Source organism: Desmodus rotundus, chromosome 9 (genome assembly GCF_022682495.2).
Source record: "Desmodus rotundus isolate HL8 chromosome 9, HLdesRot8A.1, whole genome shotgun sequence".
In the NCBI taxonomy this organism is placed as follows: Eukaryota; Metazoa; Chordata; class Mammalia; order Chiroptera; family Phyllostomidae; genus Desmodus; species Desmodus rotundus.
The window spans coordinates 38268343-38290658 of NC_071395.1; the positions used below are offsets into that span (position 1 = coordinate 38268343).

The window sequence follows — 22316 nt, forward strand, 5'->3', positions numbered from 1 at the left end:
ATCACACCATCTCCCTCCCGACAGGCTGTTTTTCAATGTTTCTGCCCTTCGACCAGGTGACCCTCCTTAGAAGCCACCCTTGGGACATGCGCGTCGAAGCTGCAGTGAGAAACCTCCAGGACGGTGGACTCCAGAGGGACGATCACAAGAGCCCGTGTGGCGGCGGACACCGAAAGCCCTCCTGAGCTGCTGGTGGGAAGGGGACACGGCCTGGAAGGTTCTTAAGGTGTTAAGCGAGTGTTGGTTAAATGACCCAGCAATTCCACTCCTGGGAATCGACCTGAGTGAAGACACAAATCCTATGTGACCCTACTCACATGTGGCCCCCAGGGGAGTCAGATTCCTAGAGACAGACAGTACATGGTGGATGAGGGGGAGGCCTGGAAAGTCAGTGTTTAATGGGGCCAGAGGTTCAGTTTGGGGAGGTGAGAAAGTTCTGGAGACGCAACGGTGGGGGTGGCTGCAAAACAGTGTGAATGTGCTTAATGCTGCCGAGCTGTGCACTTCAAAACAGTTACAATGGCCCTGGCCAGCTCAGCGGATTGAGTGCCGGCCTGTGAACTGAAAGGTCACCGGTTCAGTTCCAGTCAGGGCACATGCCTGCGTTGTGGACTGGCCCCCAGTTCGGACATGAGAGAGAGAACCAGTCAATGCTTTTCTCCCTCTCTTTCTCCCTCCCTTCCCCCTCTTGCTGAAAAGTAAATAAATAAAATTAAACATATATTTTTTAAAAAATAGTAAAAATGGCGAATTTGATGTTACGTGTAACTTACCACAATGAAAAACAACATAAACAAAGAGGAGTAAGCAGAAGCGGGCGCAGGGAGGTGAGTGTGGGTGGGTGCTCACGCCGCGGGAGCAGAGACGGGCGGTGGCGAGAAGTGAACGGGACGACGTCTGGCCTGTGATGCACCGACTACCAGGAGCAACGGGTCCCCTCCCTGGGGAGCGGGCGACAGGACAGTACACAGTCCCATACACCTAGCACCTGGCACCGCGCTACCATTGTTTGCTGAGTAAAAAGAGGCCACTGAGAAACAGGCCTCATGCAACAAAGGGTCCCATTCACTGTCCCAAATTGGCTCGAAGGAACTCCTGCCCTCTTTCCAGGGAGACGACCGGTGGCTGCCCAGTTTCGCTTTTAAAGGACACACCAAGCACTTGCCCGAAATACAGCCTGATTTCCAGCAACCCTCTGCTTTCTCCAAAGGCTCACAGAGACCCAGGGCTGTCACCGTGGGGGGCGGTGGGGGGCAGACCAGGAGGGAGGGCGGCAGCACCGCTGCTGTCCTGTGGCTCCGGGGCCCTGGGCCACCTGGGTCACAAGCTGTATCCCGGGTATAGAGCCGCCCCTTTATTGAAACGTGGTACCTACACAAGGCTGTGCCAAAGCACTCAGGACCAGCTTATCTCAGTCACCAGAGCTGGGACCCCTGCAAGCCCCCTCCCCCCAGTCCATCGGGTTTGGGGCAGGTGGGACCCATGTGTCTCAAATTAGATGGAAGATGTTTCTGCCCCACACCCTGCAGTATCTGCAGCCACACATAGAAAATGATGAGTTTCCATCTCCCCAAACACTCCCTGGGCCAGGGGGTCAAGGTCATCCTGAGGGTGACATCATCTGGGTGTCAGGACCCCCAACGGACGGTGCCAAGAAGAGCACCTCACCTGTGTGTGACCCCCAAACCTACGGCCGGGGTCTGAGCATGAGGAAACACCAGGCAAGCCCAGATCGAGGGACCACCCGCAAAACCCCTGACCTGTGCTTACGACTGTCCACGCATAAAAGATAAGGACTGTCAGAGTGTCACGGCCCAGAGCAGATAAGGAGACAGGACGACTAAGGTCACAGGGGATCTTGGACGGGGTCCTGGAACAGCAAGGAGACATGAGGGACAAGCTAGTAAAATCCGCACAAAGTGCTGACTTCAGCTGATAGTATTGCCCCCGTGTTAAGTTCTGGGCCTGGCAAAGGCGCTCCAGGAAGGGCTGTAAGATGCTAACGAGGGGGAAGCTGGGGAGAGCACACGGTCCCCAGCTGCCTCTGCACCTTCTCTGTACATCTCAGATTAGTCCAAAGTAAAAGGCTAATTAATTTTAAAAAAATAAAAAAGGTCTGGGAACTCAGTCCACTAGCTTTCTTAGAGACACTCATAATGGGCATGGATGTAACCTTATCCTACGTCTACCGCACAGCTAGAGAGAGGAAAGAGGACAGGGGACTCTGCAGGGACTGCCAACATGGAAAGGAAGGGCGGAGCCGAGACTGGAACCTGAGGTTCGGGAGCCCTGATCCCCGTCCTTCTGCACCCCAAACCTACATACACAGTTCTGAGGCTATGGACGACATGGACACACCTTGCTTTTCTTTACACAACCCCTGAGAGACTCCTGGAACCCTTGCATGACAGAGAAAAAGAGAGAGGGCGGGAGGCAGGAGGGGAGGAGGGTGGGAGAGGGGTGGAAAGAGAGAGAGAGGCAGAGATGAAGAGAGAGACAGATAGATATGGGGACAGAAAGATGGAGGGAAAGAGAAAAGAAAGGCATGAAGAGGGGAAGAGTGAGAGATGGAGAAACAGACAGACAGAGGAGGGAGGGAAAGACAGGATGAGAGAGGGGAAAAGAGCAGCCAAACTATTTTTTCAACAATAAAAAATGCCCCACCCATCCACAAAGCCCCAGCCAGCCCCACCCATCACCTGCTGACCAACACCAAAAGTTCAAGTCAAAAGCAACACTGCATTTCATTAAGTAACAAACTGAAACCCTGGCTGGCGTGGCTCAGTGGATTGAGTGCCAGCCTGCAAACAGAAAGGTCGCCGGTTCAATTCCCAGTCAGGGCACATGCCTGGGTTGCGGGCCAGGTCCCCGTGTGGGAGGCAACTGATCCATGCATCTCTCAAACACTGATGTCTCTCTTCCTCTCTTTCTCCCTTCCTTCCCCTCTCTCTAAAACTAATAAACAAAATCTAATAAATAAATAACAACCACTTCATTAAAAAAAAAAAAGTAACAAACTGAAAAAAAAACCCTCCATTTCTTGACGCTGCCCACAGAAGACCTGTCAGATCTCGAGAAAGAAAATTCCAAAGCTCAGCAGGTGTTGAACGGAGACCAGCCGGGACTCTAGGCCGTAGGAAAACGCCCGTCTTCACCATAACCGGCAGGTTTTCAAACCTCACTCAGGGACGAAGGGCCCACCTGCCAGACGGAGAATCACCCATCGCCTGGCCCCCACACTGTCGTCTACACAAGCATTTACGCAGCACTGCCTTACTGGGCTACTGGCTTGGTTTTACTCCCATTATGTGCTTTTCTCCCGTTTTTTGGTATGAAAGCTGTGAGCACATGACATTTATACGTAGTTTTACGTTTGTATGTCTTTAAGTAACATTATAAACATAACTGACATTTTAAAATATGGTCTATTTTTGAACTGAGATGCCACAGTTCATCAAATCGCAGAGCTCTTATTTCCAAGATGGTCTGTTATGTCTCGTGACACTAAAAAAATAAATAAATCATCACTCTTACTAAGTATAGCACAATGCTGTGGGAAATATAATCATTCTATATATTTGTTCCGAATCCTTAACCCCTGCTCAGCCAGGCGGCTATGGGATACAAGCTCTCCTGGGGGCACAGAGACACCTCTGAAGCGCTACTGCTTTCCCAATGCCTGCACCTCAATGAAATGATAACAGTTACGAGACCCCCAGGTCAAGTCCCAGCATTACCCAGACCCCGTGAACCCGCGGGGCCTCGGTTTCCTCAACTGTAAATCACATATGCCGGACCACAGGGATCAACAGGCATTTTCTCAAAGGAGCCAGAGAATTAATACTTTCATCTTCTTGACTACACGATCTTTTTCTTTGTTTAATTTTATTTATTCATGTTTAGAGAGAGGGGAAGGAAGGGAGAAAGAGAGGGAGAGAAACATTAATGTGTGGTTGCCTCTCGCGTGCCCCCCCACTGGGGACCTGGCCTGCAACCAAGGCTTGTGCCCTGACTGGGAATCGAACTGGTGACCCTTTGCTTCGCAGGCCAGCAATCAATCCACACCAGCCAGGGTGAACCACACGGTTTTGTATGTGGCAGCATGAAAGCCACCATAGGCAACATGTGTATGAATGCGCCTGGCTTTGTGCCAATAAAACTTTTATTTCTGGACACTGAATTGGGAACTTTATATAATTTTCATGTGTCACAGTTCATGATTCTTCTTTTGATTTTCTAGAAAAATTTAAAAATGTACAATGACCTCAGTCCAGGTGCCATATAAAAACAAATGGTGAGCCGAAGTTGCCACATGGGCCATGCTGCCCCTGGACTGGGCAGTCTCAGGGACCCTTCCGGAACCCACATTTTAACCAGCAGGTACTTCTGTAGCTCTAAACAACCCGCAACATGTCTGAACTCCATGCTGCATTCACGTGCCTCCAGAGGGCTTATTTGCTCCTCAAATGTCCCCTTTTCACTACCCAAACCTGCGATGTCCAGCGTGGCAGCCACCAGCCACATGTGACACTGAGCACGGGGAATGTGTCTCATCCTGAGATGTAAAAATCAGTGAGTGCAAAATACACCAGATTCTGAAGATTTGTACAAAAGAAAGTGAAGTAGGTGACTTACACCTTCTTTACAATGATGGCATGTTGTAACGATACTATTTTGGATATACTGGGTTATGTCAAATGTGTCATTAAAATTGGTTTCACCTGTTTTGCTTTCTGAACGGTGGCTAGTTGAACATTTAAAATTACGTTTGAGGCTTGAACCCTGTTTCTGTCGGAAAGCACTGTGTTTTAGAGAGAAGGGGAAAGTAACACCGCAGAGCAAGCAGAGCTACAGTGTCCCAACCGCCACTCAGGGTGCCCGTGCTGCTCTCATCGCTTGCCCATAAAATCAAAACAATGGGGAGGAAGGGATGCACAGGTAGGGCACAGAGGATGCTTAGGGAGATGAAACTATTCTGTGTGACACTATAAGGGTGGGTGTGTTTTGTACACATTTGTCCAAAACAATGACCTATCAGTGCAGGTTCGCCAACTGTAACAAAACCTACTCTGGTGGGGGACGCTGATAGCGGAGTGGGGGAGGCCGTGTAAATGAGAGGGCGGGGATGAACAGGAAATCTCTGCACCACTGCTCAGTTTTGTTGTGAACCTAAAACTGCTCTAAAAATAGTCTATTTTGGCTCTGGCTGGCGTGGCTCAGTGGACTGAGCGCTGGCCTGCGAACTGAAAGGTCACCGGTTTGATTCCTGGTAAAGGCACATGCCTGGGTTGTGGGCCAGGTCCCCAGCTGGGGGCGTGTGAGAGGCAACCAACTGAAGTTTCTCTTTTTCCCTCCCTTCCCCTCTCTCTAAGAAATAACATCTAAAAATAAATAGAGAAATAAAGTCTATTTTGAAAAACTACACATATCTTTTTATTTTAATGCAATCATAAATTCTTATGAGAAATAGTTCAAATAAATAAAAATGAAATATAGCCCTGGCTGGTGTGGGTCAGTGGATTGAACGCCAGCCTGCAAACCAAAGGGTCGCTGGTTTGATTCCCAGTTAGGGCACATGCCTGGGTTGCAGTCCAGGTCCCCAGTAGGGGTGTGTGAGAGGCAACCACACACTGATGTTTCTCTCCCTCTCTCCCTCCCTCCCCCTCTGTCTAAAAATAAATAAATAAATCTTAAAAAGAAAAGAAAAGAAATACGTTAGCCCAATGCTTCACAATCTGGAGTGGTTTTGTCTCCTGGGGACACTTAGTAATGTCTGGGGACACCTGTGGTTGTCACCGCTGGGGTGCTCCTGGCATCAAGAGGGTGGGGGCCAGGGATGCTGCTCCATACCGTACAGTGCCCAGGATGACCCCCCCACAGCCCGTGTCCCCAGTGCCCTGGGGTGGGGGGTCACCTGGTCTAGTCAAACCCTATCTCATTAATTACGAGAACACTTACCGACCGCAGTGCACTTTGGCAGTCCTACTGTGTCCTTCCGCAGGAGCCTTGTTTGATCCGCACAGCCTGCAAGGTGGACTAGACAGGGGCTCCAGACCCCGTCTCACAAGGAATCACAGGTTTCTCAGGGAGCAAGGTCACCTGTGGCCGCCTCTCCACCCCTCCCCATGAACTTGTAAACTCTGCTTCCTCCCCCAGCCCAAGGTCCCCAGGGCCTGACACAGATGTCTCCACTTTCTGTGAGACGGTGCAAATTTTTATTTTCCTGGAGTGCAGCAAGGGGGGACAGAGGAGCAGGAAGAAGTGCATTCGGTAACTAGAACCACATAGCCCTGGAAAAGCTGAATTTCACTCAGTGGGCATCTGCTTGCTGGGCAGTGCACTGTGTCCCCCACAAAAAGATATGTCTGTATCCTAACCGGGGTCCTGGGAATGGGATCTTGTTTGGAAATGGGGGTCTTTGCAGAAGTGATGGCATTAGGATGAGGTAACGCTGGAGTGGGTGGCCCTAATCTAACACCTGGTGCCCTTACAGAAAAGGAAGATTCAGACACAGGGACACAGCAGGCACTGTGAGGCTGACCCCACACGGCTCAGCCTGCCCTGACCTTTTCGGCCTGGCTTCAGCTTTTGGCTTTCCGTGCTTGTCTCTGCATCACCCGATTTTACGGAGAATTCTGCTAAGGTGGTTGATCGTTCAATCCCCCGTCCTTCATATCTGATCACCCTCATGTCCACTCAGGGTCCTCACCAACCCCCAGGCGGCGTGGGATCTCGCAGCAGGACTCCTGTTAGCTGGTGCAGCCAGAATCCCCCCGATGTTTCTCCTTAGTGACTCTCCCTCCACCCACCACACCTGCTCCTTAGCTGCAAGTCCTTGCTGGTCCGCACTATACTCGAAGTTGAGCCCAGATCTACACTAAGTTTTCTTTTTCTCCGTGGCAGGAACTCCTGAAAAAGTCTGCTTCTACCACACTGACAGCTATCTGGCTCTACCTCTCTGTGACAGACACACGGGGAGAGGCCGTGTGTCAGCAGAGTTAGAGGCTGGAAGGATGCAGCTACATGCCCAGGAATGCAAGAAACCAGCAGAACCCTGCCCCGCAGCCTCCAGAGGGAGCGCAGCCCTGCGACACCTTGAACTCAGACTTCTGCATTCCAGAACTGGGAGAGAACAGACTTTTCTGCTTCGGGCCGCCCAGCCTGCGGCGCTTTGTTACAGGGGCCCCGGAAAGTCAGTTAGGCAGGGAAGGTGGGTGGCGCCGGGGTCTTCTTCTCGGGCCTCCCAGCCACAGCTAGTCTGCTCCAGCATGGTCTCTACAGAGACGTCTACGTTTAACTTGGCCGGATTCACCTCCTGTCTTCGGTTCCTCCTGACGTTTTTGTCCATCAAATTAGGCAATTTCTTAAGGAGACAGGGGAAGGGGTCATGGCCTTGATCACAAAGGACAAAACATCCGACCAGCAATAAATGTTGAAAAGCAGAGCTTGCCCAGGTCCCTCCTCACATTGGCTCAGAAACAGAGGGAAACCCACACCCGCAAGCCTGCGGTGACGACAGCACGCTCTCAGCTGACGACACCGAAGACAAACATCTCTATTTTATCACCTCCAAAGGGTTAACTTTCAGAAATTCTGAAAATGGTAGCGATTTCTGCAAATCGGTGCCTCTTGCTCGGCACTGCATCCTGGCATCAGGTGGGTGGGGCCGGAGATGCTGCTCAACACCCCACAGTCCCCTGGGTTGCCTCCCACAGAGAGTGACCCAGCCCCAACATCCACAGCACCCGGGGGAGGCCCTGCGAGGCCTGACATGGAAAGACCCAGCCCCACCTTGGTGCTCACACAGGTGGGCTGTGCCCCCACCTGTCCGCTGGCTAACTCGTCAGTGCAAAGCTTCTCTCTGGCCTTTTTCCCTAACTGTCTGTCCTATGCACGGCTATCAGCCCCACCTCTCTGCCCCCTGAAAAACGTAATGTCACCACACCTGTGGAGCTTATAGAATATATGGGCCTGGGCTCCCATGTCCATCACCCCCAGGGACCCCAACTCAGAAAGCCAGGTCAGGGACAGAATGGCCCTGGGAACCCTGTCCCCACATCTCCCCATGGGAACACACAAGCGTCTTATTCACATGGCGCTCCCAGTGCCTGGCACACGTTCTGATCCTTAAAATAGGCATACAACCAGCCTTTGTTGGGGAGAGGAAGGAAGGAAGGGAGGTTTTGGACAAAGGGGACAGCAACCCAGCCATCCAGAAGCCCTGGGCGTGTGCCAGGGTGGCCTGCAGGGGCAGTAGGAGAAGCCGGTTCCTGGAGTCAAAGTGAAGGTCGCTCAGGAAAGGTAAGGTGGGGCCAACTCCCACAGTGCCATGAAGGCTGTGTAACGGATTTTGATTTGCTGAGTGGGTGATGAGTTGCTGAAGGTGGCAGGGAAATGACAAACCAATCTGTGCGTTGGAGAGCGGATCCTGGTCATGTGGGGTCAACCCAGCAGAAAGGGAAAGACTGGAGGCTGATCCAGCAGCTGGGGTGCTCTGAGCAAGAGAGGGTGAAGCACTTAACTCAGGGGAAAGAAACACAGATGGAAGAGACAGAGGTAAAACCTAGAGGGCTGCCACCAGACAACCCCCCAAACTCTGGTTTAGTGGGCTGTCGACTGCCCAGAGAAAAGCCATTTAAATAGCAGCATGATTTGCCCTAGCCATGTGGCTCAGTTGGTTGAAGCGTCATCTGTGCACCAAAGGCTGTGAGTTAGATTCTTGGTCAGGGTACATACTTAGGTTGTGGGTTCGATCCCCGTTCGGGGCACATACAGGAGGCAATCAATTGATGTTTCTCTCTCACATCAATGTTTTCCTCTCCCCCTCTTTCTCGCTTTCTCTCTCTCTCTCTCTCTCTCTTCCTCTCTCTCTAAGATCAATTATATATATATATATATATATATATATATATATATATATATATATATATATATTCATTCTCAGGTAAGGACTTAAAAAAAAAAAGCAGCATGATTCTTCACTGCCAAAACTGGGAGAAGAGCAACCGAGATGTCCATCGATGGATGAATGGATGAATACAATGTGTCCATTAACACGCTGGAATATTACTCAGCCATGAAAAGGAGTGAAGCATTGCTACTCGCTACAATGTGGATGAACCTTTAACACGTGATGCTCAGTGAGAGAAGCCAGACACAAAAGGCCACATAGTGTGTGATCCCATTTATGTGAAATGTCCAGATCAGGCACATCCAGAGACAGAAAGTAGGTTAGTGGGTGCCAGAGGCCAGGGAAGGGATGGGGAGGTGACTGCTGATGGGGAAAGGGGATTTACTGGGGTGATGGAATGTTTCAAAACAGGTTTAGGGGGATGGTTGCACAACTTGATAAACTTACCCAAAAAAGTGAACCGTGTGTTTAAATGGTTGGGTTTTATGATATGGAAATTATACCTCAATTTAAAAAATCAAAAACAGTAAGACTTTCCCCTTTGCAAGGTTCTCAAGGAGAACTAGTAGCCATTTCTGCAAGTCCAGAGCTGCCCAAAGCCCCCTGCCCACCCACTGGCAGAACAAAATGCATTGAGAGATTCCAACTAATCAACACCCCGCAGGATGGTCAAGAAATATGAAGTGACCTGCTGGGACAGGTTGCCCCACCTTTTCAGCTCCCCTTATCTGGTTTGTAAGGTCTCCTTGGTAATATATGTAACAAACGCTTTTCTCTAGACCCTGAACAAAGGGGGGGCACCCCAAAAGACAGCACAAGATGAAAGGGATGAAAATCAAGGTCCAGAACTGTCCAAAGGAACAGTGTAACCAGGGGGAGGCTCCCCGACAGTGGCAGGAACATAGGATTGCAGGAGCCAGCCCTTATAAGGGCCCAGACAGGGGTCCCTGGCCAAGTCCTTACAGGACCGAAGCAGGGAGTGAATCGGAGACAAAGCTTTAATGGCTGTTGTTGTCAATTAAGACATTTGTAAGAAAATACTTCCAAGAATACGAATGACCTAGTAAATACAATTTGAAAGACGATTATTTGTTTCCAGGTGCAAATGAAGAGACCTGTAATAACAGCTTGGATGGAAGACGTGTTTTTACACTACTACGCTGCGGACCAAAACATAAACGCCTCCATTCAGTAAGCAGGGAGCTGAATGCTCTGTGTGGTAAGGCACTTCCCATTCAGTTGCCTTTCCCTTCAAACAACGGGGCCCAAGATTTACGAAACAAGAGCAGAAAACAATGGCGTCAGTCACAGCATCTTCCCTATGGAAGACCCGAAGAACTCAAGCTTCATGCTCTAGGTCAAAACCAAGGGAGCAGACTGCACACGTCAGCATCTTTCAATGCCTGCAAAGATCACTTAATCCCATATTCAAAACCCGTCTGAGTGGTCGAAAGCCACACAAACAACTTACCTAGAAAGAGGTTAGCGTTTCCAAAATGCTCTAAAATCAATGTGATTTTTTTCCTCTTAAAATGAGAACACTAGATGATTTAAAAACCACCTCCAAATCTGGGCTTAACTTCCTAAGACTCAAAGGTGAGATGTGGTCTTTAAAGAAAACTTAGTTTTATTTATAACAAGGGGGGTCTCAACTGGGGTGATGCTACCCACAAGGGACCCTAGGTGCCGTCTGGGGACAGCTGTGGTTGTCACAATTAGGGGTGATCCTGGCATCGAGTGGATAGGGGCCAGGGATGCTTCTCAGCACCCCACAGTGCCCAGGACTGCCCCTAAGTCAGCTGAGCCCATGGAGGGACCCAGGTCTATCAGAGTAGGTAGATAATCATGGCCCAATGGTTCCCTCCCAATGGCTCCTGCAGGATACACCTACATCGGAATGCCCCGCACAACCCTCTCTTAAGTAGACACGCCTGTTCCTTAACAAACCTTCATAACCTCCTGGCATCAGATTCAGACAGATTCTTCTTTTTCTGTTTGTTTTTCCTCCCTTTTAGTAATAGGGACTTTTTTTTTTTTTTTGCAAAAGTGATTCTTAGGTGCACCCCCAAGGTTAAAAGACTCAAGTCAAGCTCTGACTCCTTCCCTCCCCTCCCTAACAACCCAGTCATTCTACCCACCCACCTTTCCTCCCTCCCCCCCAAAAAACCCTTAATTTAGAACATTATCATCAATGCTGCACGCAGCCTCACCATGTGCCAGGAGTGTGCTAGGTGCACGCATTCTCTCACTTGACTTTGACTTTCCCAGCGATCCCATGAGGTGCCTGCTACTGTTTTGTCATTCCCACCTTATAGAGGAGTCAGCTAAAACTCCCAGAGGCCACTTGGCCAAGCAAGAGTCCTATACAGTGTTAATTTCTGCACTACGCTGTTAATCTTGGGGAGACCTCAGCACCTCAGGAACAAGTTTGTGAACTTGGCCTTTGCTTCGATGACACCTAGCAACAGTGGGAGCCTCTTCCCTGCTGCTCATCCCTCCTGTCTTCTCCCACCCACCTTCCAGCCCCTAGCAACCCCATTCCCCAGGAAGAATAAAGTGCCAAACTGCTGCCCACATCCCTCAATATTATCATACCCAAAACTCCCACTTTGCTTCCTTGCTCCTGAGCCCAAAAATTCCTGAAAAATTCAGTCTCCAACACCAGCATTTTCTGCTTCCCGACATGCTCTCTGCGCACCCAACATCCCAGACACAGACCTTGCAAAGTATGTGGAACTCCTCCTCCAGCGCACCGGTGCCAAGGGGTTTCCACCTCACACCCCCCTCTACACCAAATGATTACCGCCCCCCCAGAAGTGGAGACAAGTCCTCTCCACAATCCTTATAACTGACTTCCAATGAAGACCCCCCATTTTCTCCTGATCAGTCAACTTTCCACAAAACACCTGCCATCCCTCTGTCCCACCATCACTAGGTCCCCCACCTTCTTTCTCATCACCCCAAGCACTCTCCCGACATCCCTCGGACCCCTTCTGAAAGGAGCCTGACCCACCTCCATCCCTCAGCCCTCCCTTAACTGCCCTCCAGCCCCTTTTCAGCTCGCCCTAACCCCATATTCCTCGGTCACCCTTCCCGGCCAACTCGACCCCCAACTCCATTCCTCAACCCCTTCTCCGGCTAACCTGCACCTTCAACTCCACTTCCATCCGCCTTCCCAAATAACATCCACCCTCAACTCGAACCCTGTACCCCTCCCCAGCTAACTCAGACCTCCCAATTCCATCCCCAGCTAATCCCTATCTTCAACTCCATCCCCGACCCCTCCTCAGATAACCTTCACCTTCAACTCGAACCCTATCTCCTCCCCAGCTAACCTCGACCTCAACTTCAGTCACCTCCCCAGCTGACCTCGACCCCCCAGGTCCGCAGCCAAATGGGAGCCCTCTCAGCGCTCACCTCCCGGGCTGTCCGGGCCTGCCCTCCGCCCCAGCCGCGCCCCGACCTCCAGTGCCCGAGTTCGGGGCGTCGGACCCCGGCCCGAGACGCGACCGCACGCGCCCTGACCTGTGATCCGGCAGCCGCGGCCGACTCAGCCCCGCTGCGCAGCCGAACCCGCCGCCTCGCGCTCGAGCGCTCACTCGCCTCTGGGGGGGCGGGGCCGGCGCGCGGGGGGGGTGAACACCGGAGGCCGGAGCAGCCAATCGCGGGCCCCAGCAGCGGGAGCCGGGCCCCGGGCGAGGCGCAGTGCAAGCAGCGGGGTAGGCTGCGCCCAGGAGAGGGGGCGGGGCTCAGAGCTTGAGCCGGGCCCGGAGGTAGAGAGCTGAGTGGCATTGTCGCTGGCCACCGGCGAGCGGGGACCGCAGGGGGGGCGGGGCTATGTTAATATGCAAATGAAACGCTGTGTTGGACTCTGCGGCCGGACTATACGCGAATTTTCAAGGCGTCCTGGTGACGTCGAGGCGCGGGGTTTCCGCGAGTTCGAATCCCGGATCCTACTTGCTGGGTCTCGCTTGCGGGGCGGGAAGATTGTCCCCTGCTGATTGGTCGCATGACCTGCAGGATACTAATAATAAATGCTCCCTTTCGTTGAACCCTCTGCGTAAGGCTAGAGGAGAAATGATAAAATTCCCATTTTTACGGAGATGGAAATTGAGTCTTACAGAGGTTAAACCCAAGGTCGTTCACCCAAGCTCGACTCATAATTTCCCGGATTTCGCAGTTTCCTAACTCCTGGGCCTCCACCCATATGGAATGATCCAGAATCCTACAGGAACTGGCCCCCAGGAATGTGCATTTTTAAGAAGCTCCCGTGGTGACGTTGGAAAACATTTAGTGTGTCTCCAAAAGCATCCAGAGCTTATGGAGAGGAGAGTTTTTTATGCAGAAGGATGCAGCCACTATGTTGTGGACTTGAGGAACTTGGTGCGACACTGAGGCTTTGTGATCTAAGCTGCTGGCCTCCCAGCTGGGCGCCCCAGGGGTCCTGTCATCCCTGCAGGAATCTCCCTGCTCATCCCCTGCAGCTCACAGAAAAAACTAGGCACCTGGGACAGGCATCTCACTCCCCAGCTCACATCCACTCAAAGGAACTATTGCCTGAACAAGAGGCGCAAACTAGTCTCCCACCAGGCTTACTGCCTGAATGAACAAGGGTCTCAAACTTGTCCCAGGGCGGGTGAGATGTGGCCCAAACACGCTTTAAAAATTCTAAATTCATTGCCGACTTTTGCCCTGGCTGATGTGGCTCAGTGGGCTGAGTGCCAGGCTGCTGGTTCTCTTCCCAATCAGGGCACTTGCCCAGTTTGTGAGCCGGGTCCCCAGTTAGGAATGTGTGAGAGGCAACTGTTTCTGTCTCTGTCTCCTTCCCTTCTCCTCCCTCTAAAAATAAAAATAAATAAGATCTTTAAAAAATTCATTGGGACATTTAAAAATGTTTCACAAAAAGAAGTCCAGACTTCCAGGATCTCTGGAAAAATCCGGTCTTGTGATTTCTGCAGCAGCTGGATGCAGCAGCTGGATGAAGCGACTGCACAGCTTCAGGCAACGTCAGGACTGAAGTGAGACAAAAGATGCATTTTTCTCAAATCCAAAACCTAAGCAGGTGGAGAAAAAAAGCCCTTACCATCAAGAGAAATACTATGTTAATGATATATTTTAAAATGTCAAGTTAAATGCTGAAATAATCTAGAATGAACAAAATACCAAAATTTTCAAGAAAGACAAAATGTGGTTCTGCACGTATGCAAACCACCCCCCTTGCTTCTCCCTAGCCTGGACCCTGCCAAACCCCGTCCTTCCGGAAAAGACCGACACAGCCCTGGCTGGGTGGCTCAGTTGGTTGGACCATCATCCTGTGCACCAAAAAGTCATGGGTTCAATTCCTGATCAGGGCACATACCTAGGTTGTGGTTTGATTCCCAGTCAGGGCACATAACAGGGGCAGCTGATTGATGTTTCTCTCTCACATCCATGTTGCTCTCCCCCCCCACCCCCACCCCTTCCTCTCTCTCTGAAATTAATAGAATCATGTCCTCGGGTGAAGATTAAAAAAAAAAAAAAAAGGAGTGCTCGCTTTGGCAGCACATATAGTAAAAAGTTGGAACGATACAGAAAAGATTAGCATGGCCCCTGCACAAGGATGACACGCAAAGTCATGAAGCGTTCCGTATTTAAAAAAAGAAGATTGATGCATTGTTCATTGTGGCTTCCTTTGCATTAAAATATGTTTCCCGGTGGCTGAGATTTTGGCACCCCCCACCTTAAGTTTTGCACCCATGGTGAGTGCTTCTCTCTCCTCACCTAGTCCTGCCCCTGCTTGTAAGTTTGTAAACTCAGCCCTGAGCCATTTAGCAGATGGAGAAACCAAAGCCTGTGGGCTCCTCTCCATGTAATATAGGGCTCATAGCGCCTGCCTGATCTCCTGAGCTGGCTGAAAGACATGTAGTGTCAGCAGCCCTTGTGAGGTCTCCTGTGGGGACCACAATGCTCCCATGACATCTCATTGTCCTTTTCATAAAAGCCCATACTCTTCCCACAGCCCACTGGGCCGTTTCACCCTGCTCACCTCTCTGATCTCCTTGGCTACCACTCTTCCCTCACTCCTCTTCTGCCACTCTGACCTTCTTTGGTTTGTGCCTCAGGGCCTTTGCACATGCTGTTCTCCCAGCCTGGTGCTCCATCGCAGATCAGCCTCTTGGGGCTGGCCTGTATTTTGCCTTCTTGTATCAGCTCAACGTCACCTTCTCTGTCAGCTCAGCCTCCCTAACCACCCAGACTCTTGCCCCCATGTCACTTTTGTGTTCCAGGTTTTCCTTCCTCACAGCATGTATCTGCATGATCTGATTCAGTTCTTTGGCAGGGGGATGAACTCTCCCCCAGTAGGTAATAAGCTCTGAGAGGGCAGGGACCCTGGGCTTTGAGTCTGTCATTGCTGTGTGTCCAACATCCAGGAAAGGTCCAGGCACACAGTAGGTGACTATTACATACTGGGTGAATGAATGAATGGATGGATGGTGTCTCAGTTCTTCCTCCCAGTCTGTTCCTGAAGCAGGCCTTATCTCTTCCAACTGAGATGCCTGCCAGGCCTGGTCTGAATGGGTGGGGAGGAGGCTGGAGTGGCAGATGAGAAGTCACATAGGGCAAGTGGAGAGATGAGGAGGAAGATGCTCCTTCCCTCTCCTTCTCCCCTACCCCAGGCTTTTGTGAGCACCCCTGCTCACCCCTTCTGTGAGCCCTACTGGGAAATCACCCAAGTTCACAGAAAGTGCAGGGATGGTGCCCCAGGTAACATGTGCAGAGTGAATGAGAAACTGAGGCCCAGGGGAGAAGCCTAGGCCAGAGCCCCACAGCACCATCTGTGGCAGAAGCGCTAATCACAGACTGCTCCTGCCTCTCCTTTCCTCGTGGCCCTCTCCACCTGTCACATCCCCATCCCTCACCTCCCCATACTCACATGGCTCTCACCACCCACTTCTCAGTTCCTCCCTTCCTCACCTCCATTATCCACCCATCCCTCCCCTCTTCCATCCCTCACCTTCTCATCCTTCATGTCCTCAACCTTTGCAGATGGCCAGCTGACCCTCACACCCCAAAGAAGGAGCACCAGTGGGGAATATAGGATCCACTTCTTTATTGCAGGAAGACTATTTCTAGAGCGAATGCTAAACAGACCCCACAATGAGGGGTAGGGGCACCCACATGCGGAGGGAGAGGGGGCAGGGGTGGGATCACGGCAAGCATGGCCTGGCACCTGGCACGGTCCCCAGACCCAGGGATACCCAGGCAGGAAAGGCCAATAGCCAGGGCAGGCTCTGTCCCCTCCTGCTGCAGAACCCCTCTGTCCCTAGAGTCAGGGTAGGGCCTGAGGTGGAAGAAGCCTGGAGGGGTGGGGCCCCAGGGAGATTGTGCTATCAGGGTGTGTCCCTGAGAAAGGGCTGCAGACCCCTGCCCAGCCTCACCCACTCAGGCACCTTCAAGGCCCAGGAACCACTCCAAGGATGGGGGAGGGGCAACATCAGCTGCTGGTGGGCCCTGGACCTGCCACAGGATAAGGGGACTCAGCTATGCTCAGACAGAATGCTACCAGCCCTTCCATGGGTCTGTCCATGTGCCTGGTGGTCACACACATTCACACACATGCCCTCTCTCTCACAGTGTGCCCCATAAACATCTGTGGAGTGAGCAATCACATGAACAAAGAGAAAAATAAACACGCTGTTACTAAGTTGGATACAAACAGTACTTCTTATCCACATACAGCCCCATGTGGTCACACGGTTAGACAGCCACTTGGCTTCTCTCTCTCTCTCACACACACACACGTGCAGTTCAGCCTCAGCATGCATGAGCACACACGAGCACATAACACATGCAGCTTTCTGACACCGCGTGACAGCCGGTGCTCCTGAGGCCAGGGCCTGAGGGCAATTCCCGCAGACAGCCTGTGAGAAACTGAGGCCCTCCGTCCTGCAACCACAGAGAACTCAACTGAGTGGTGCCAGCAGGCGCTTGAGCTGGGAAGTAGGTCCTTCCCCAGACAGGCTTTCAGACGAGACCAAAGCCTGGGAAGCACTCTGATTCCAGCCTGCTAAGACCCTGAGCAGAGGGCCCAGATAAGCCATGCCTGGTCTCCTGAACCACAAAAACTGGGAGGTGATGCACGTGTGGAGTTTCAAGTTGCTGAGTTTGTGGTCATTTGTTATGTAGCAGTAGCTGACTGACAGACGCTTTGCTACAGAGTAAGACGGGCTCACTCTTCCGCACATGGCGAGAACAAACAGGTTCGTAGATGCTTTCTGAGAAATCACGTCACCCACTCCCGAAAACACAGGCACTTGCGGTCACATGCGTGCCGTTACACCACAAATGTGCTGACCTGTGAACAGCCACAGCACACCCACCCCTATGTTATATATGCAGACGGTCTCACGTGCATACCACCCCGGCGACAGACACAAACACGGGCACAGACACGGACACACGTGCAGACACATTGGCTCCTACACAACAATTTGCACAATACACCATCCCATGGTCACTCCCCCCACCCCAGGCCTGCAGGTCACCTTCACGGTCAGACACAGCCCCACAGGGCCCCCACGAGTATAGAGTTATCTAGACACATACACCAAAACACGCAGCATCTCACGGTTGCAGAGACACCCCGACTCCAGGACACACACCATCCTGGGGGTCCCTTCTCTGGGGTGCAGGTGGTGGGAGGAAGTGGGCTTGGCAGGGTTCTCTACCGTAAGCCCTGTCAGATCCTGCTGATGGTGAGCCCAGTCACCTGCCACTGGGCGGGGCCCCAGGCACCCCACCCAGCACCCCAGATGCCTGCTCGGGGACCAGGGGTGGCGACACACTGCGCCAATCTCTGTCTGTGGGTTGTGTCCAGGAAGGCCCCCCTCTTTCATGTCAGATAGTCCCCGAGTTGTTCTGTGGCCATCGGCCAGTCCTGGGTCTCCCCTGCCTGTACCTCAGGCCCAGGCTGTGAGAGAAGTGGGGTTCCTGGCTGGTAGGGCGCTGCTGCAGGCCCTGTGGTTATTGCCTGGTGGTCTGAGGCCCATCCTGCAAGCCACTCCCCCCCCAAGTTGTGGGGACAGAGGTGAGAGGGGTGGTCTGGGACCTGGGGTAGAGAGCACAGGCCAGAGGTCATGAGGAACGGAGGTGGGGGTGGGGAGAGTGTATGTTAAACACTAAATAGGAGAAAACAAAATCTGAGGTCCATGTGCATTTCAATTCCTCCCTTCCTGGCAAGGTCACAGTGATCTAATGGGCGGGGGCAGCACAGGTCTGGCTGGGGGCACACGAGGGAAAGGGGAAGACATGGGAGTCCTGGGCAAAATGGAGACAGGCAGAGAAGGGAAAACTCAGTATCCTCGATCCCACAGGGACAGGCAGCTTTCCCATTTTCCGCTGTGCAGATCGAGGCGGGTCACATCTAGCATGTGGCTTCGGGAGCACAGACAGGAGGGTGGGGTAGAGAGATGGGGCAGAAGGCAGAAGGATGCAAGAGAGCTGGCTTGGAGCCCCAGACCTGCAGGGCTCACCAGGGCCTTGGTGTCCCCGTCGGGGATGTTGGGTAACGACGGAGACATGGAAGTGATGAGAGAGGGGTAGAGAGAGAATGGGAGGAAGGGAAGGAAGGGGAGAGGAGGAGAAGGCAGTGGCTGCAGGGCGATGTGGGAGAGGCATGGGGCCAGGACAGGGGCTGGCTGCAGGCGGTCGTCCCAGGCTCACATGAGGATGCATTTGCCCTTGATGCGGTCTGTCCTCTTCTGTTTGCTGGAGCGCTTGCCATCGATGTTGAGGCTCATGTTCCGGCGTGTCTCCAGCGTGAGCAGCTCCTGGAAGAGCTCCTTGACGTTGTAGTTCATCTTGGCCGATGTCTCCATGAAGGCGCACTTCCACTCCTGGGCCACAGCCTGGGCCTCACGGGTGTCCACCTCCCGCTGCGTCTCATCACACTTGTTGCCCACCAGCATGACTGGAATGTCCTCCACGCTGCCCTTGATCTGCACGATGAGCTGGTAGATGGGCCCCAGCTCCTCCAGCGACTGCTTGCTGGTGACGGAGAAGACCAAGATGAAGGCATGGCCCTTGGAGATGGACAGCCGCTGCATGGCTGGAAACTGGTGGCTGCCTGTGGTGTCAGTGATCTGCAGTGTGCACACGCTCTTGTCACAGCTGATCACCTGCCGGTAGGTGTCCTCGATGGTGGGGATGTAGGTGTCTCGAAATGTGCCCTTCACGAAGCGCAGCACCAGGGAGCTCTTGCCCACGCCACCGGCACCAAACACCACCACCCGGTAGTCATTACTCTGCTCAGGCATCTTCTACACCGGGGTGGGGGTCGGAGCTGGGAGAGCTGTGCCAGCTGCTAGGACCCCAGGCTGTCCCTGTACAGAGAGGAGTGTCAGATGCAAAAAGCCACCCAGCCAGGAGGGGACAGCTCTGGGCCAGGAGGCAGGAGGGGTGGCTTCTCAGAGGAGGTGGCATTTCTCCTGTGTCCTGGGAAGGCCCTTCTAGTTGATTTGGCTGATTTTGCAATTCTGCCCTGCATGCAGGCTCAGAGCCAGACCCCTCTGCTGGTTTCCCTTCCAACAAAATCTGGGGCCTTAGCTCCTTCCCAGAGGACTCCAGGCTGGAAGAGATGTGAAGGTGACCCCTTCCCCCACATGCATGCTCCCCCAGCCACCCCCCAGGCTGCATGGGCTTTTCCATCTCTTCCCGGCTTGGCTGTGGGCTCCAGCAGGCCTGGCTCTGTGACCTGGGCGAGATGCTCAGCCTCAGTTTTCCCCTCTGCAAAGTAGGTAACATGGTGCCTCTCTCCAAAAATCACAGGTTCCCCTTAGCCCAGAGTTTCCTTAACCTTGTGGGAGCCCCTTGATGGGACATCTTTAAAATACATCTAGCAGAGCCTCAGCCATGGGCATGATTAATTTGTGGCCTTGGGCACCCACATTTTAAAGCCACACTCGTGCCCTCATCATATAAGCTCGATCCTAATGCTGGAGGCCCCAGAACCTCAATGTGCAAATCTTGCACTGATTTCCTACAGCAGCCCCGAGAGGCAGGAAGGGATGCACAGCCCCATTGGAGATGAGGAAGTTAAAACTGAGGCCAAAGAGCAAAATACCTACTCCCTAAACTCTGCACCCAGACCATGGTCTGCTCTCCCTGGCTTCCCGTTCTGGTCTAATATATTTGTATCCACAGGCACAGAGCTCCCCAGGAGGGGGTCCTCTTATCATCTCTACCTCTCCTGAGCTCGGAGAGGTCCAGTGGCCTCGGGAGTTCCCACAGCTCAGCAATTCCTGCCATGATAGAGGTGGAGAAGGAGCCATGGGCTGGGGGTGGGAGCCAGGGGTCCTTATTTATAGAGAGCAGGAAAGACCTCATCCCTTCCTCCTTTCCAGCTGTCTCTAAGCACGGGTGTTGGACCACAGTGAGAGAAGAGACACAATAGGATCACAACTCAGCCAAGTTACTTCACTTAAGTGTGTGAATGTGTGTGTGTGTGTTTAAGACTCGATGGTGTGAGCCAGATTGGTGTCCTTAAGCCTCGGTTTTCTCTGTGCGGCTCAAGCAGTTGTAGTATCCACTTCCCGAAGTTTCCAGGAAGAGGGTGCGATAAGCCGGAGAAAGCCCTTAGGAAGGTGCTGGGCCCAAGGGAGCCCTCTGTAAGGATGGACAATCAGGATTATTGATCACAGGGGCTCAGAGCATAAAGCGCTTGGCCTGTAGTGGGCTGGGAAGGCATGTTCTGAATGATCGAACGTGTTAGGTTTGTCAGAAAAAGATATACAATAAAAGTAACAGCCAGCATATACTCCACAAACTTCTGGGAGCTTTAGTAGCACTAACTCACGATTGACTGCCAGGCATGTTGGTGACATGGTGACATGCATGGCAGTGGCCTGTATGAGAGGATGCCAGGTGTGGGGCTGGCGCGGAGTGCCGACCAGCTCTGCATGACTGCCGTTTCTGAGGGGCTTCCCTGAGGAACGGGCACACGGTGTGCAGCCAGGCACAGCCACAACTGGCCTGGGGACCTAGGGAGGCCAGTGACAATCAGTTCTGCTGCCCCAGACCCAGCTCTGGCTGTGCTCTGGGTACAGACCCCCTGGCAGGGCTCCAGGCCAGTCAACAAGGGTGTCCTCCAGGAGGGACCTCTCTGGGATCTAGGATCCCAAACTAGGAGCCCCCATTCAGTCCCCCCAGTCCATGCCAGGCACCCATCTGGTGTCTTTTGAAAACCACCCTCACCTCCTGCAAGGAAGGGGTGGGGGAGAGGATCTCAGGCACTGAGGGTCAGAGGAGGGAGACACTGGCCAAAGGTCACAGAGCAGGGAGGTGGCAGAGCAGAGCAGGATTTGAACTAGTCTTGGCTGGCCTCACAGGTAGGGGTCCTCCCCCTGTGCAAAGCAGCCCACCCTGAGACTCCCCTGTAGGGAATCAGCCTAGCCCCAGGTCCCCGGAGCCCAGCTGGGGAAGTTGCAGGGACCTCGCGTGAAAGAAAGCAGGCCCGATCCAGGGGAGGGCCTAGGGGCATGCTTGCCTAAATTTGGGAGGGAGGGCGGGTCTGACCAGAACTAATGAGGGGCTTGATGAACGAGGGCCTGCTCTAGGGGGCAGCGGGAGGGAGACACATACTCAGGGGAGCAAGCCCAGGGGCTCCCCTTAGTCAAAGAAGGATCTAAGTAGTAGGGAGGGGGCCCCACCAGCATGGGTCTCCTGAGTGATGGAGGGCTTGGCGGAGAGGGCAGGAGGGCTGAGCGGGCAGCGGCGGGGTGAGAAAGGCCCAGGGCCCAAGTGGCTCCCCGTGGAGGGGTCCTGGCTTAGCAGGACGACCAACCCAGACAGCGGGGTTTAGGGGGGCTGGAGAGGGGCTGGCCTGACCGCGGGGGCTCCCTGTGGGTAACGTGGGGGAGGGGAGGACGCGGAGCGGGAGCTGTCCAAGGTGGGAGCTCAAGGCAGCCAGGCCAGGGACTGGGGAAGGGCTCCGGTGCAGGGCCGGGCGGGAGCAGGGCCTGGCCCCTGAGGCTGGCCAGGAGGGTGGGGCTCGGACAAAGGAGGAGCGCGCAGGGTAGGGCCCCGCGGGCCGGGCGAGTGGGATGCACCAGGCCCGCGCCGCGGCCCCCGCCCCGGCCGCCTACCTGGGCGCTAGTCCCTGCGGCGCCGCCGCGGCTGCTGCTGGCCGGCTCCGTGTCCGCTCCGGCGCCGCCGCCCCCCGCGCTCCCGCCGCTGCTGCTGCCCGCCCGAGCCGCTGCCGTGCCCGCGCCGTCCCCGCCCGCCCGTTGGGCGCCGCGCTCCGCCCCTCCCCGGGGACCTGCGCCCCCGGCCAAGGTCACTGCCGCCTGGAGCCCCGCCCCTGCGAACACAGCCCCACCCAGACCCCCACCCCGTGCCCCTAGCACTGGACCCCCACCCCGCGTCCCTA

At 53.6% G+C, this 22316-nt stretch overlaps 2 protein-coding genes and 1 non-coding gene across 4 annotated transcripts in view; 1 reads left to right on the forward strand and 2 right to left on the reverse strand.

The window, feature by feature from the left end:
- GNG7 (G protein subunit gamma 7) overlaps positions 1 to 12518 on the reverse strand; it is a 117301-nt gene extending 104783 nt beyond the window's left edge. Inside the window, exon 1 of one of the 2 annotated variants that reach the window (XM_053910408.1) lies at positions 12437 to 12518. The gene's annotated coding sequence lies outside the window, so the exon portion shown is untranslated. Of the gene's footprint in view, positions 1 to 12328 lie in introns of both variants that reach the window. The other variant, XM_024569176.4, reaches the window with a different exon arrangement.
- Positions 12519 to 14436: 1918 nt separating this feature from the next.
- Positions 14437 to 14545, forward strand: LOC112312716 (U6 spliceosomal RNA). The gene has a single exon (XR_002975606.2). It is a non-coding gene; the product is annotated as a U6 spliceosomal RNA (small nuclear RNA).
- Positions 14546 to 15994: 1449 nt separating this feature from the next.
- Positions 15995 to 22166, reverse strand: DIRAS1 (DIRAS family GTPase 1). Its single transcript, XM_053911330.1, has 2 exons — positions 22033 to 22166; positions 15995 to 19272 (listed from the first exon to the last, which is right to left on the reverse strand). The coding sequence occupies exon 2, from the start codon at positions 19204 to 19206 to the stop codon at positions 18610 to 18612; it is 597 nt and encodes a 198-aa protein (XP_053767305.1). The 5' UTR covers positions 19207 to 19272; positions 22033 to 22166; the 3' UTR covers positions 15995 to 18609.
- Positions 22167 to 22316: the final 150 nt, after the last annotated feature.